The following is a 17,560-nucleotide window of genomic DNA, read 5'->3' on the forward strand; positions in this document are numbered from 1 at the left end:
TTCTATACTTTGATATTCAAAATAAAATACAAACTTACCAAATGGCCCCATGATGCAAGGCACCAGAAAAGTGCTTGCAGACTCAAAACTGTTCATAATGCAAATAGTCTTCTACAAACACAGAAGAGAGTAGTTGAATACATATTAACTTCAACTGAATTAAAGTGAGTTACTGAGTTCTCTGACAAATTAACTAATTATTGACGATTAAAGCATTGAAAAAAATCTGTTTCCACCATAATATTTTCTTAGTTACGGGAAAGTTGACATAATATATCTTGGTATCCAACTGATAATGTCATGCTACTACTTCTAAATCTCAATGCATGATGAAGAAGCAATCATTTGATGCAACTAGAAATTAAAGATCTCAATATCATACAGAAAGTTACACTCATAAGATCAAGCATACCATCAGACTGCAACATAAAATGCAGGATGAAGCCTGTGCAATCTTCATGGCTTCACATTGATATGATGGAAATAGGATTTTCTAGACTCCAGGTCTCATTTTTATGCAAATCCATTCATGCCATAACTGTATTCTTGACTATCTGCTACAATTAGAGCGAGATGCTTCGCACTTACCCTGCATAGAATATAATTTATCTGAAAGCTGCAAAAATGAGGTACAGGGATTTAACAAGATACAATAAATTGGTCCATCTCATACTTCTCTAACCAAAGTGCCTATTTTGGTTTCTCCACAGCTAAACTGGTGTGTGACAACCTATGACTCCCTGATTTTGATGTACTGCCAACTGCTTCTTTTATCCTACTAAATATAAGTTTGATTGGAATACAACTAACTGGAGCAACTTCAGCCATTTTAATTGGGTGGGTTGATTCATTAGTCTCATTTGTTAAATTATGTTCAACAGTTATAGAAGACAATGTCCTTGTCTTCCGTGATGGCAAATCAACATTTTTCAAGAATCTCTTAGGTAGTTTCTTATCTAACGTAGAATAACGCATATTCTTCCTGATATATCGAATTTTATGATTAAGAATGCCTGGATAAACTTTCCCCAGTGATTGTCTATTTCCATGGGTTAGATACTGTGATGAATTGGAATTGTCATTCAACAAGGAAGAAGGTCGACGGTTACGCTGCATTGAAGTTCTTCTTGCCGTTCGCCACACAGGTTGAAGTGCTCCACCTTTAACTTTATCAAAACCATATGACTGAAACTTGGTAACAGAATCATTTAAGTAGCCATCCTCTGCAAGAAAAATATCAGAGTAACCATCTTCCAGAGTCTCAACAGCAATAGGATGCCCTATAATGGCCTTCCCATTAAATTTACTCATCAAAGAAACTAAAGGAACATGCTCCCCTTTATAGCTTGCTCGCACATCAATCTGCACATCGAACAAGCTAGATTCTGTTGAAGTTGGTTCTGATAATTGCAGAAACTTGGGGATCCTTAAGGAATCAGATTGTTTGAATTGGATTTGATCTAAAGATTTTAGTGCTTCACACACTGGCCTTGGAAAAGTTTCCGAATCAAATCCTTCTGAATTTGTTTCCCAGAGAGCTTGTTTGCTGTCAGTCTGATGTAACTGTTGATTTTGCAGCAATTCATCAAAAGGTAAACACTCCTGCTTTCTAATTTCCCATGATGGTGGCAAAAGAAATTGAGAATTTTGATGTGAAATGCCTACAGATTTTTTTTCTTGCATAGGATCTTCAAAAATTTCTTGACTTAAAAGACTCTTTACCTCTGCCTTTTTCCTCGGTGGTGAACTTCCTGTTCTTTGTTGTCTTTCATCAGCAAAGTCCATACTATTGCTTTTAGCAGAATCATATATTTGATGGCATTCAGGAATAAAACAATTGCCTAACTGCCTCTCAATCTTAGGAGAGACTTCAGGTTCCACTGAAGCACTCCCAGACACTGTCTCTGTCTTAGGTTCCTCATTTACATAAAGCTTGTCTTCAGAAGATTTTGCAGAAATAACCACTCTGCATTTATTGTCCTTCTCAACCAAAGTCCTCTCATTAGTACTATATAATTTCCTCTTATTCATGTATCTTGCATTACGTTTTCCTTTCAACTGCCATTTGGAAACACCTGCATCAGCAACAGCACATTTGATCTTCTCAGCAGACTTATGCCTTGAAAAGGAACTAGAGAAATTGGCCTGATCAAGTTCAGTCTTGTTAATCAAACTCGTTTGGCCTTGAATGGGATCTTCACAATGCCTTCTGTCTAGCTCATTTGCAAAATTCTTTGATATTGGAATTGATAGAACCTGGGAATCTGAGAAAACAAGCATTAACAGAGAAAACAATTTAGATATTCAGGGATGACGTGAAGAAAAATAGCACAATAGCCCTAAAGTTACGTTAGCTTCTATTTTTCACAAGGAGAGACCATAAAAGTTGAATTTATGTTTAACTTGAAGATTAATATATTCCTTACATGCAACCACAAGTACAGTCAATAATTCTTAGCATTCTTCCATGTTTATGAATGCAGAACATGCATGCCAGTTCTGAACCAAACTATTGAATGCAGCTGACAAATGTTTTGGTTATTTCCTTTGACAGCAGCATAGCATTTTGGAGAAAATCTTGCCAGATAAAATTCACAAGCTAATCTGAAGATTGATATGCATTTGGATATATTATGTCACATGATCAGAATTGTGACCATACCATCAAAGCCTTGTCATCAGGCGACTTCAGTATAGGGACGAGAACTATGTCCCTAGCTGTGTACCAACATCTTCTAGTGAATATATTTATATACAATCATTTGAAACAGTTTCCCTGTGCAGATACCCCTACATCTCTAGATGACTATGCAGTCGAGAAATTAAGTGAATGGTTTCCTTAGGCATATATACCATACAAATTTTGAAAAAAAGGATTCCATGTTACAAAACTAGCAAAACGTCCATCTCTGTAAACCATCATATTTCAACCACATCCCAATGTTGAACTCATTTCCAATCTTCCCTGGTGGGTTTAACCTTTTCCTTGACATACAAAACATAGAAATAGTTTCTAAACTCTAATGTTGTCTGAATGGACATAAACATTCATATATATATAGAAGAGATTCTTGAATCTTTAAACATACAAAAAAGTGCAACGAGATTGCATATGTCTCCAATGACAAGTGTGAAAGGCAAGATATTTGTAATTGCAATTTTTAATAATGGAGAACCAAGCTGTTCCAGCAAAATGAGTTGCTTTTGAAGATATCTACTAAGACAATAGAAGATTTTTATCCTAAACTTCAGAGACCTCCATGCAGAAGACAACAATGTTTATTCTAAAATGTATTCTTCTTTCAAAAAGTATTATGAAGTGTACTTACCTGTGTGTGTTTTACGGTCTATCTGCATGCTTGAAAATAAAAGGACCAAGTTAAACAAAAGGTAACTGAAAATTTCCTCTCACTAAAAGAAGTTTTATGTTGTATGCCAATCCAGCAAAGGTGTCTCTACATGCAGGTATGATGTTTATAAGCTGATAAGTTCCACAAACAGCATTTTCAAGCATTTAGCAACACGGACACCACTTTTGAAGGTACTTCTCAGTCCAGGCTTTATTTCTCATTTACTTGCTTTTGCATCGTGTTTTGGATTAAGTACATTGAGTTTGCATGTATAGTAATAGAAGCCAGTATTGAGGAAAGCAGAAGATGTGCGACTATACCATAATTGATATTGTGTGATTGCCACACTCACATTTTTATCAAAATGTGGAAACTGGTGGATTTTAGAAATCTATGCCATGTTTAACTTCATGGGAAAATTACAGCATCTAAAAAAGAAAATTGAGGGGAATAGGCAAGGTTTTAGGAATATTTTCCACAAACTCCATGAGCCAAGATTTCCCACCTCAGAAGCAGCCCAATAATAAGCTGCCCTTGCTGACCTCTCACAATTGCATGGATGAGAAGAATGCTTTTGGCATCAGCACTACCATGAAATAATCTGGACCAAAAAATAGATACAGCTACACAATTCTTCTGCAAATCAATCCTCAATCAGTGATATAATATTATAAACCCAGTTTAAAGAATCAAACTAGGCAACGGCAGCTACTTGCAAGGTAAAGCAGAAATTTCGAATCGTGCAATGGAAATTCATTCATATGTTCCTAGAAGAATGACACTAAAGAAGAGGGAAATAGCTCGATCGGAATATTCCATAGCTGATTATAAAATCCAAAACTAGATCTAGCCACAAAAAAAGGGGACATTATTTTCTCATTTCAAAAGGACAAGAACCCAACACTAAAAGGATTTCCAGCACAATTTTACCGACAATTTTAAATGCATAACCATAAACAACCATGTTGATATGGTAGACAAAACAAGAAGTGACAGGAAATGCTAAAGCATTAATGCTATGAGATCTCGGATCAGAAATAGATCCAAAATCAACAATAATACCGACCATGGCTCATTACAGACCAATCTGTGCAATATAACTTATCAAATAAGTTCTAAGCTCATAGCATGGTAATTCCTTTCACTTCTGCCTTGCGTTGTCTTGCCTCAATCATCATTTGTAATTGAGCAAAAATTACCAGATGGCATCATTGTCAAGCAAGAGATAAGCCACTCTTTGTAGAAGCAAAAAAAGACGGGTCATTATCAAACTTGCCATGTCCAAGGCTTTAACAGATGCAGCTGGTCGCTAATCCTCAAAACAGTGGAGGCATTTGGACTCAGCCTTTCAATTGTGCATAATGGACCCCCTCTTGTATTTCCACTCTTAACTACACTATTGCTCCATAAGGTATGACTCAGAACTCTTTCATGTTATTGTGTGCTAAGGCAAGGAGATCCTATGTACCCATATCTCTTCATAATCATGAAAAAATTACTCAACGGGTTAATAGAATCTTCCAAAAAGATATCAAAGATTTTTTTTTTTATAATGCAATTCTTGACACTGAGATTTTTAAACAAAAAAAGAACTTGAAGATACCAGATATATATCCAGTATCCACTGACCTCGGAGCAAACAATTAACAATGCAAAATAGCTAGATATCTTCACTAACATACCTGTGAGGAGGAGGATGCAGATTCTTGGAACCTTAGAGTTCCAAGAAGAGAAGATCTGCCAATAACATATCTGGATTCACCATCCATGACAACCAATCATTTTGTTAGCTAAGAGTAAATTATAGAAATAAGATGACAGTTGGGACAACTGAAACTGTGATAAATTCTTCCCCTTATTCAAATACAGAATTAGTAGGCCCAACACATGTGGGGCGCATCCACTGGAAAGAGTTCTATCATGTTGCATTCACAGGGCTTCTTTGTTCCTTGTAATAGTCATAGTGTGTAGCCTTTGCTTGAATATATTACATGGAACTAGGAAAAGAAGCATAAAGCAACGTGTTGACGTGTTTTTTATGACTAGGTCGAACACAGAATAAAGTTTACCTAACAGTCACTTCACTCTCTCTTGATCAAAGTGCGATTGCATGCTAAGATTGCAAGAAGTTCAAACAATCAACTCCAAGGTTCCTTTACGCTACGGACATGACTAAGTTGGCTAATGTGATTGCTGGTAATCCAAGGGGCCTTACGTTTGCATCATTCTTTCACTTCTTTGTTGTGGCTGGAACTCCATCATTGGATATGGCAATTCTGAGATGCTGCTGCTTCGAATGGACTAAAATGAACTGAAAATAAAGGGGAAAGGGTTTAGAAGGATCTAAATCTACTCCTAAAGGCAGTGATAACAATGAATAGTGCTCTGGTGGACAAATTCCAAATAAACCAAGCTCTGCTTTGCCAAGATCAACTACAACTCCGCAAAAACAGGTGCAATCTTCTGGGGATGCTAGAGGATTTTCAAATCGAGAAAGTACATTTGAATACCCAAAATCGGTGCAATCCAAACGACCATCCACAATCGAACTTAGCACAAATTTAGGGGGTTCAGGCTAACTTTACACTGCAACTTACAATTAGCAAGATGCAAAAAGTATGAACCATGGAAATTCATCAAACACCATTACATTCTCCATTGAAATCAAAACACTATACTACTTCTACTCTAAGTGAGGAAGGTGAAACCATGCAAGCTTTGAAAAAATAACTTAAGTGGACACCATTAGAGAACAATGTTTCATTGTTATTATCTCAAAAATTTATCGCAACAATTTCATACAAAGCTCCCTCCTTTTACAAATGAGGGGGTCACCCCTTTATATAGGCTCCTAGTATTGACTACATGCAAAAACCCTAATTAGGGTTTCACCCTAGAAGATTCCCCACTCAAGACGCAACAAGGTGGGAATCAGCAATAAATACCCCATAAAGCCCATATACAATTATTCTAAAAGCCCAAAAATGGCGCCCATTAGTGCATTAAATGCACCCCATTACATCAGATTTACCCAAAATACAATGAATATTCCATGTAGTAATAAATGTCCATTATTCTCCACGCGACGGCTACATGCGGCAAGAATCTGACATAAAATCATTAATACGACGGTTGCATGCAAAAGATTCTTTATGCATTCAACATGCACTGACCGGTCCACCACTTGGTCAAGATATCCCCGTAATAAGTGCACCACCACGAAGACATAAATGCACCATCATCTCCTGGACGTGACGACCGCATGCACAAGGAATCTGTCATTAATTCAATATGCGCTGACCTGGCTGCCACTTGGCAAGAAATCCTTGGGAGGGAGAAAACTTCAGGAGAGAGAATCTTTGACTCTGGAAGCATTTTTTTTTTTAAGTTTCTCAACTTTCCTTGCCTTGGAGGAGATTTTCAACACTTTTCAACCACCTATTTTTTAGGAACTTTCCTAAAATTTAACCTGGGTCTAGGAGAGAGAGGATTCCCTCATGAGTCCAAATCTGCGAAAATTTTCGACTTCTGGCGAGATTTGGTGTCTAAAAATAGGATTTTTCAAAATGTCTACTGATGGGATTTATGCATTTCCATTCTTCCTTGACCCTCGAAATTTTCCTTTGCCTTGGAAATTTCCATCCAGGACTTTCAAACTTAAGCATGGAATGTGGAATTCAGCTTGGTGTAAGGAATTTCATTATTTCCATGCCTTAGAAAATTCTCAACTACCTGACTAGGCCTGGAATTTTGACTTTGATAGAGGAAATTCATCCTTTCCATGCTCTTCCTTGATACCTTGACTTGGGCCCCTACCTTTGGACGTGGGCAATGATTCTATATTGGTAAGGAATTTTGTGATTTTGAAGCTTTCCATGACCATCAAGTTTTGGTGTCCTAGTACCTTCCTTAGGCACAAATCTCACTTGGTGATGGAATTTTGAACCTTCTTGGATTTTCCATGCCTGGGCCAATTTGGCGCCCTCCTGAGGAGTAGGGTGCAATTCTTCTCAAGGCATGGAATTCATTATGCCATGGAATTTCTTCGTTCCTTTGATTTTCTTTGACTTAGTCGTTTCATCCTCTTTTCCTTAGCCAAGGCGTTTTTTTTTTTTAATTGGAGGAGGAATTTTATCAAGTGTTCATTTTCCATGCAACCCCCACTTTGGCACCCTTCATCACCTTTGGGTCAAATCTTGCATTTGCCATGGAATTCCATCCACCATGAATTCCATGGACCTTCCATTTTGGCGCCCTATCACTTTCCAAGGCGCAATTTTGACTAAGGGAAGGAATTCATTGATTTGCTATGAATTCCAAGACTCATTGATTTTAGCGCCCTTCATCACCTTAGGGCGGCATTTTGCATGTGTCATGGAATATTGTGGTTTTTTGAAACCTCCATGGCTCCTCTAGTTTGGCGCCCTTCATCTTTGCTAGGTGCAATTTTGCACTGGGCATGGAATCTTGACTTTTTATAGCTTTCCCCTGTTTCCTTCATTCGGCACCTTCCATAGTTGCTAGGGCGCATTTTGCTCTTGGTCATGGAATTCATACTTTTTCCATCTCTCCATGCATACCCTACTTTGGCACAATGCAAATGTCTTGGGCGGATTTTTGCTAGGAGGAAGGAATTTTGACCATGGAGGAATTTTCCTTTATTAGAATATATATATGAAATATCGTTTTCCTTTCTTATACTTTAAGTTATATTTCATATATATTGTCAGGATGTTTGAGAGTGGTTTCAGGTCCCTAGGAATCATAATGCAAATTCTAGATTTTGGAAGATCTTTCAAATTTTCAGACTTAGTCAAATTTCAGGCCATTTTCGGATCAGGGTAACATTGGTGGATTGATGTGAATTTCAAGACTTGGATGATTTTGCATGCTTTCCTCTTTTGGAATAGGAGTTCCAAACTTAACCATTTTTTTTTATCCAACTTGTCTGCCTTCTGACTCTTCCAGATTTAGAAATGATCTTCAAGAACGTTTAGTCTTCAGCGTTTTCCTGTAAAGAACCTGCCAAAAATAGATTTTCCCAAATAGTAAGTGTTTCAAAATGTCAAGGTTTGGGCAAAATAGGTCAGAAAAGCACTTACTAAAAATAGAAACTTACTAAACGTAGTAAGTTTGATTTTTGGCAAAATTAGACCAATCCGAGAGGCAATGAAACTTACTAAAAATAGACTTACTAAAAATTGTAAGTTCTCAGAATCCGCTCAAATTTTACTGGGAGGTTCCTTAAAGGGTCCCCAATTCCAATTCGAAGTTCAGTTTTTCCAAAACCCTAAAAGAAACCCCTAAAATCTAGGACTGAAGGCAGAAACCCTAAAATTCACCCAAACGAAAAGCAGACTTGACCAATATGACCCCCAAACACTCGCAAACTTAGAGAGAGACTGACGAGACTGCTACAAAAAAACCCAAAAATGCAAGCCAAAAGACCGGGAGGGCCTAAAAATTAGGGGGTCCCCATTTGCAACGGGGCGATGTGTGAAAAGGTCACAACACAACGCTACCACAAATTTTTGGTATTATAAAAACATATTACTCCATGTTGAGAGGGAGTCATTGGTCAATGCACCTAGGCCACATGATTTGTGAGGGCCCTCATTGGAGGATGATGTGAAAAAATACTAAGGTGATTCCAGAAGATTAAAAGCAAATTTTGCACAAAACGGGTTACAGTATTTTGTCTGATGGGTGGACAGATGTCAAGAACCACATCTGGATCAACTTTCTGGTGGCATCAGGAGGCTAACTAGTTCTTCAAGTTCAGTGATGCCTCCAATGAAATTAAAAATGTTTTTTTCTAACTTTCTGCAATATGTCAGAGGAAGCCACAGAAGTGAGTGTAAAGAATGTCATCCAGTTTGTGATTGACAATGCAGGAATGTAATGTCCCCACTTTGAAATAGAATTTAATAGTAAATAATAATAATAAAATTAAAATTCAAAAGAATAAAAATAAAATTAAAATTAAAATTTAAAAGAATTATGTTAATGAATGGTCAAAAGACATGGAATGAAAAGTTGTGAATCCCTCAAACATGAGATATAAAAAGAAGAAGAGAACCTCATTTGGGAGGGGGATACTTTGGGAATCAGAAGTGCAGATCTAATTTAAATAAGTGCAGATCTGACTGTGAAAGGTTGTGTCCCTTTCAAAGGGCAGAAATAATGAAGAGTTGCACTCTTTCAAAGGGTGCTAATGGTGAAAGGGTGTGTCTCTTGCCAAAGGGCACACATGATGAAGAGATGTGACCTCTCCCTCACATTGAGAGATATAAAGGAAAGGAAAAGAAGAAGCGTACACAACAGAGATTATCGAATCAGAATATCATCAACCATTCACTCAAACAAAAGGATCGAAAGAGGGGAAAATTCTGGTAAAGGGGAAATAATAAGGAGGAAACTCCAATCTGAAAACAGTTTGAACCATAAAAAGATTTTAGTTTGAATCATGGCAGAAAGCAGAAAGCAATCTACAGCAGATCAAAGGCCACACTTATACTGGCAACCAAGCATCAACATGAATCATATTAGTTAAGTCTGCAGAAGCAAAGACTGAGGTACGAACTAACCTCATGTGACAATGTGTTTAATACAAATCTGCAAATAAATATATATCTGGATATGTTTGTAAATACAGTAGCAATATTTATATAGAATTAGTCCATGTGAGATGTATGCACTTCCAGTGGTCCAATCTGTTGGTTGCATCTTGTGGGAAGAGGATAGAGGTGTAATCCAGTGGTGACGAGGGGCTCACAAGTGGTCATAAGAACCCTTGGAGTCAAGGAACCAGTTACACTCTCTATGCCAGACTCACAAGCTGATGTGTGTATAGGTAATGGGCTTGGAGGGAGAGCAACATGAGTCGCCAAGTTTAGCAAGGAGGTTAGAAGCAACCATTCCTTGGATTTGGTAGACAACGGACCCAAGCAACCCTTTCACGTCTCATATACCCACTCTTTCTGTTGTTACATTAGAGTAGATTATAACAGATAAAGAATAAGGGAATACTAGGAAGGAGAATGCAAGGAAGCAAGAGCACTAGGCTCCACAGGTATGCCAACCCCGAGTGTGGGCCAAGAGGTCAAGTTGACGAGGTCCTTGGTGCTCTTGGACTTGTTGGAGAGAGATAGACTCGACGCACCTTGTATGATTCTTTTTGAGCTCCATAATGGGAACTGGTATAGGGAGAAAACGGGTTGTTGAATCCTTCATATAACTATGCAATGTATAAGAATGCTGAATATATAATCTATTAAGGCATAATGGAAATGTTGACTAAACTGTTGTGTAGATTCCAGACCAAGCTTAGTTGACAATAGTATATTGTATTTGCTATGCACTAAAACTGTGATTCTAGGTCAGAATATAAGAGGGTCCCATTAGGGCACATTACAAGGAACATAAGTAGCAATAGGAAGACTTCTTGACGAAAAGCACTCCACCATTTTTGGAATCTTTTTCCTGCTCATTGTATTGATCCCTAATTGAGGACATGGGCATACTGGGATGGGTGAATACCATGGTTGAAGAAGCAGGAAACATCATTAAATAAATCTCAATGAGTGAGCACACCAAAGGACGGAGCTTGTACAATTAGGAGTTGCACAATTGCCACCATATTATCACATTGTAGCCTCACTAACATCTCTTAAGCAAATATTTGTGAGTGTTAGATGGTTGGAGTCTCCGTATTTAAAAGAAGGCCAAAGGGGAAAAAGTTATAAAGACTCTTTGATGATTAACTGCCAAAAGCACATACAATATCCTCAAGGTAACTTAACAATTAAGAACTTTAAAGTAATCAACTATTCTTGACAAGTTGAAGATTTACAAACGTGTGGAAAGAAGGCTGTTTTCTTCAACCTCTATGCATTCAAAGGAGAATGACCCAACAGCCGGATACAAAAAAAAATTGAGTCCTTCAAAAGTTCAATGAAAGTTACATAATATACTAGATTTCTTTAATAAGTGTAAGTCTAGTTTACTTAATAAAAATATGCATAACCTCTTAGCAAATTTATGATGGGAAGATTATTGTGCAAAAACACTAAATCTTCAAAATCTAAATCCAACTTTGTGTCAGCCCTATAATGCTTCCATTTGCAAGCACACGTGGGGCATTTTTTAAGTCATTCACATAAACTGAAGCACAATTGGTTGACCCAAAAGCACCATAATGAATTCATTTTCGTGCAATACAACTTTGTATTTGCATCAAATAAGCAAAAAGAGGGAGGAGATTCATGATGTGATTGACTTGGATAACATCTATCCATATTTGGATTGTCAAGGATGTGACAACCATGTCTACTCTGTAGATGATTAATTTTGGAGGAGAGTAGTAGTAGATGGGACAAGCTTAAAGATTAATTTAAAAACGAATCTTTATCATCCAATTCAAAATGCAGTCAATGAGGAGCTTTTGTTAGAGGAGAAATATGGAAAATATTATCTAGATTCATAGTTCTCTTTGATGGTGAAAAAATCATCACATGACAGTAAAATATGCATTGTACTCCTTTTTGGTCTAGAAATAAAATTATAGTAGTAAATATACAAATGCATTCTCTAATGGAGTCTTTATTGCTTTTAACAGTCTTTTGTGTGTTGTTTATTTCATGAATTTATACAATTTTTTATATGTTGGTTTTTGCTAAGCTTGAGTCCAAGTTAAAATTTTGGGCTCCCGAGTTTTTGACAAGCCTGAGATTTAAAACTATGTTTAAGAAAACGATAGAGGATAAACGGAGAAGATTTTTCTATACTACGGCAACTTGCACTTTATACATTCATCAACAATTGAGTGCATTTTATGCATTAGCACTCATGCTTGAGTAAAACTCTCATTATGATGATTGTCTCTCATAACACTAGATTTAACATTACAATCAGCTAAACACTAAGGTGCTGCAACAAATATCACAACAACCAAACACTACCCTTGATGTAAACCATACCCACTGCATATGCACCCCTATTTCAGTTGTCAATTCATGCCTATATGCTGGTTTGCGATATCCCAGGTCAAGCACCTTATTAGAGCAGATAATCTGCCTCATAGGTGTCTGAGAATGTGTTTTATAATAAACCCTTCTGCTGCTAGGTGCATTCAGACATGGCAGTTGAAACAGACTAGAATAGATAAAACTGAAAAGATGTTTATATTAATTTGTTTTGAGTGTGTTGGGATGATCAGGAGATGGAGCCAGTACCAGACCAATGCCTTTATCTAGCTGGACAACAGTGTCTTCAAGTTCATAGATGTATTTACTGAAACCAAAGGTGATAACTTAATCAATTTACCACAAAAGACTATGCCTTTCAAAATGCACAAGCGAGATAAGCTCTACACATACATTTAGAAGAACAATGGATAGTTGCAGAATATTAAATGATTCTACTGAATTATCCATAAGCATACCCATACATTTCCTTTATTATTCTGAAAAGATACCTTACAAAAGCTTTGCAAGGATTTTACGATTGTCTAATTGGCCAGATACTCATGAACACATTGAAAAATGCATACCATACACAAGGAGACACTCAACTAAGGTAGATCATTCGATCTACAAAGGTTACAAAAGTTTATTACAAATTTGAAATTTGGGAAACCCAAATCATTTCAATACCAAAATAACTTTACCCAAAACTGGAAGTTGAAAATCTAGACCTTTCTATGAATATCACTGTTCTACTAGTTTTGTAACTGCTCCCATCCAATCCAATCTAATCGCCTTTCAAAATGAAATCTAAAACCTCTTTAACCCAGCTAGGCACTTGACCTAGAAGACAACACTATAGCAATCTGAAAATCAAGGGCATAGATGTATTCCCTCCAAATTGGACAGCCAGGATATCAGGGAGACTTGATGAATTAATGCAAGTAGCTGGGAGATTTGATTTGCAATAAAGGCAAGCAGGTGGGAGTGGGTAGAGAAACATGCCATTACATTTGGGGCTTCGCATTTAAAATCTTTTTGGCGCTTAGCATTTAAAATCTTTTAACAGATCGCACCTCTTTTTTTGCATCCATCACATAGTTCGCCTATTTTAAAACATTTGTTATTTTTCCCTATTTTTGTTATGTTACAGATTCTGGCCTTTCACGAACTACATCACACTTTTAGCAAGTTTGTGAGCTTGTGAACTTATTGATATCAAGGGCATGGCCATCTCTCTCTCTCTCTCTCTCTCTCTCTCTCTCAAGTGTGGCACTTTCAGCGAAATGAAGAACTTGCAAATCCATGCCGCATTTTTGATAAATTCATGAACTTGCAAACTTAGAAAAATCAGGAACTTTGCGACTTATTTTTTCTTCTTCAATCTTTCACACTTGTTGCTAACATGGCAAACCATATCGAGCACATTTTGCAAACTTAAGAACCATGATAGCGTTCTAGCAAATTAGCAAGCTCACAAACTTGCCAACACAATGAACTTATTCCTTCCCCCTTCATCAAACTTTCATAGAGTTTGAGAACTCGTGAACTTGGTGACTTTTCTTTGTTCCCTTGCCCAGGTTTTGAATGTTTTGCAAACTATATGAATCGCCGAAACACAATTTCTTGACTTCTCTTTCATTCATTGGCACTTTTGATGTTTGCAAACCATGACAAATGTCAACACACTCAAAACAAGATTTCCTTGGCAATTGAAGTCAGGAGGGAGCTTAACCTAGTACTAAGTCAAGGATGAAAGTATGAACCTGCACAACTTAGAAATATTTTTTGAGTGCAAGGGATCAAAATTCAAGGAGTGAAGATGTAGGGGAATGGCTACCAAGGGATGGATGGATGAGGAAGTCTAAAAGTTTGGTGGATGCAAAGAGCTTAGGTTTTTAACAAACTTTTGACCTTCGAAGCTCAGAAATGACAAAGGAATGGTATCGAGGGATGGGAAACTCCAACAAAACAACACTTAGATGAATATTTTATGAGGACTTAAGCAAGTTTTTGGCAATGACAGGGAAGGCATGCAGGTATGGACAACCTCGAAAGTCTGAAAGGTTGAAAACACCCAAACACCAAGGACAACACCAACAACAACCTAGACTCAAGACTCTTTGTGAATTTTTGCATCTTTTGACAGTTAGGGGACCCCTTCAGGATGTCTCAAATCTGTTATCAACAAAGGATGGATCAGTCGAATGCTAAACATGGAAGCAAAGATGAGACACATATAAATGGGATGCCAATGGCAACAAAAGTCATCAATGTAAGATGTGTAGAAAATTTCTTAGGTAAATGAAGTACTAGGCATGAAAACATGCTCCTCTACATATCGTAAAACCTATGAAAGCCAACTCAACTTTCAAGTTGAAATGGAAGATTGTAAGTCATCTCCTTCTAGGCTAGAATCAATCATTTTAGAATCTTATTTCTGATCTGTACTTGGTATAGCACATCTCAGCCTATTCGGCCATTGTAGGAGCCTCCTGAGAACCTGAGGACCATCCCTCCTCAACAAATTTTACAATTTTATTTACATTTTCTTCCATTTTATCTAGGTACAAAGAGAGCCAAATTTCAAAAACCAAATACCTCTAGCTTTCTTATCTGTTAAGGCCTTCTCCACAATTTCTATTAAAGTGTTGAGTGAGCACATATTGAAGATGTAGAAAGTAGTACTAGATTCTTTAGTCCAAGGACACATACGCAAATCTTTTTCATGAATGATAGTTGTAGACACATAAATCTGTCCACTAGATTAAATAAATATTTAATATTTATTTGATACACTAATATTCCTCTATTAATTAAATTCACATTTAATTAATTCATTCAACCCCCATTCTGCTATTTTAATTAAATAAATTACATAAATTTATTTAAAATTAAAATCCCTAACTTAACCCAATTATTAAAAAAATCTAATTTATTTAATTTCCCTCATTCCTCTTATTTAAATAAATCAACATTTATTTAAAAACACAAATCAAATTCCCCTTTTAAATAAATCAATATTTATTTAAAATCCCACCCTACTTGCATTTTCCTACAAATGCAAGTTGCACAAATATATAGATTTTATTCCTAAATAAAGTCATATTTTCTCTCACCCACCAAACCCACTTGCCCACTAACTTCCTTCTAAATTCTTCTAACCCCCACCCCCCCTCCAATTAGCCTAATCCCCCTCTCTAATCATTTGCACATTCCGAAACAAAGGTCACTTCTCAAAAATGCCCCAAAGTCTTTGAAATGCATTAAAAGCTTTTATTCTTCAACAAGTTAACCCCCAAAGTCTTTCAAAGCCTTTATGGCTCTTACATAACCATTAATGGTTAACTAAACTTACCCACATGGTTTGAGACTTTCCCTCTAACTCAACCCTCATTTAACTCATGGGTCTCTTCAAGCATTCATTGCTTTGACCATGGTTATCCCCATTAATTCTTGCACAAGAGTTTATCCATTGGATAAAAGCATTACCCTTGGATAAAAGGCTTTATCCACTAACTCAAGCCTAACCAAACCCTCCTAGGGTAACCCTCATGTCTCCTCAGACATTAAATGCTTCTTCCCTCTCCTCTCAAGCCATCTCATGTTGACACTTATCATCATGGGATTGGGTTGAAAGCAATCACATGGATCACAAACCCATCAATCATAGCCCTTCACAAGCTCACTCAATCTTAGCCATTCAATCAACATTTTTCCCTATAAAAGGACCTCATTTCTCAAGAAAAGGAGGAAGCATTTTTGCATTGTTATTATACTTGTATGTTCATAGAGCTTTCTCATAGCAATCTTAGTCTAGACATTTGCATAATAATAGATTTTAAATCATCTTTCAACCACTTTCAAATCTTCATGCCATCCATGGTTTTGTGCTAAAGGCTGAGAGCTACTTACAATCACCCATTTGGATCTTGGAGAGGAGAAGAGCAAGGGAGGAACATCTATGAGCATCTTTAGGAGCATCTTGGGGAGTCTTCTTTCCTTCTTTCGTTTCTGTATGCTTTTCATTGTTTGCTTTATATCTCTCTTGGTATGCATCTTAAGGTTTTTGAGTTCATTTGTGTTTAGTTTTGGTTGGAACTAATCTATTAACATTTGAACTTGTGTTTGTGCCTTGTGCCCCTTTTTGCATTGCATCAATAGTTTTTGCAGTTCCATTGATGGACCAATTATATTTCTCAACCACAACATTCTGATTGGAATTATAAGAAACTGAGCTCTCTCTTTATCCTTGCCTCTTTGTAATAAGTGTCAAACTCATTGGAGGTGTACCCTCCTCCATTGCCTTAGTTTCTTAACCTTCTTGCTTTTCTGGTTCTCCACCATAGCCCTTTTTTTAAACTTATTTGAAGCTTTATCTTTAGTTTTCATTAAGTAAACCCAGGATTTTCATGAAGAATCATCGATAAAAGAGACAAGATAAAGACTACCTGCCAAGGATAGAGAAGCCACAGGTCCCATACATCTAGGGATCGATTTGAAAATTTCCCTTGATCTTTGCTTATGGGTAGGAAAGGGAGTTTTGGAGAGCTGCCAAGTGCAATCCAAAATAAGGCATAGTAAACACTACCTATCAAGGAAAAATCAGACAGAGATCTGCATGCATCAGAATGAATAAATGTAAAAATCTCCATTGATCACCACTCAAAGATAGAAAAGGCAGCTTTGGAGTGTGTTTCCCAAGTAGGAATCCCTTACACACACAGTATGCTCAACTTTAAAATCTAGCAGCGCATGCAAAAGAGAATATCAATATACACGACAATTCAAATGGTCAAGCCATTTATGCTAATAATCCCCACAAATTAGCATTATGATGCACCAAGTCTCCATTAGAAGTAGAGGCTACAAGAATCCTACACAAGCCACCATCATAATAAATTTAGCAAGTTGTGAAAATTCTTTGTTGCACTCTAATGACACTGACTATGATCAAATTCAGCTTTACACTCAATAATGCCTGCAATAGCAAACAAGTTCTTGGTCAAACTACAAAAACACAAAACATGTTTCAAGCAAAAACCCATCACTTGAAAGTTGAAAGTAATGGGACTGATGCTAGCTCCAATCAATAGATAAGTGGTCATTACCTAAAGCCACTTGAATTCTAGTTTATTCTTGTCATGAGACATGTCCTCATGAATAACAGCCTCTTGTCATGAGATATGTCCTCATGCTCTACTGTCTATATGCCAACTTTGTCTAAAAGTAGAATTAAAGAAAGTG

At 36.9% G+C, this 17,560-nt stretch overlaps 1 protein-coding gene across 1 annotated transcript in view; it reads right to left on the bottom strand.

The window, feature by feature from the left end:
- Positions 1-215: 215 nt before the first annotated feature.
- Positions 216-17,560, bottom strand: part of LOC131078673 (uncharacterized protein At1g51745) — a 31,879-nt gene continuing 14,534 nt past the window's right edge. Inside the window, exon 3 of the mRNA XM_058016424.2 lies at positions 216-2,264. Within this exon, the coding sequence (XP_057872407.2) occupies positions 691-2,264 (1,574 nt within the window). The 3' untranslated portion in view covers positions 216-690. The remainder of the gene's footprint in view (positions 2,265-17,560) is intronic.

This window comes from Cryptomeria japonica, chromosome 2, assembly GCF_030272615.1.
Source record: "Cryptomeria japonica chromosome 2, Sugi_1.0, whole genome shotgun sequence".
NCBI classification, from domain to species: Eukaryota; Viridiplantae; Streptophyta; class Pinopsida; order Cupressales; family Cupressaceae; genus Cryptomeria; species Cryptomeria japonica.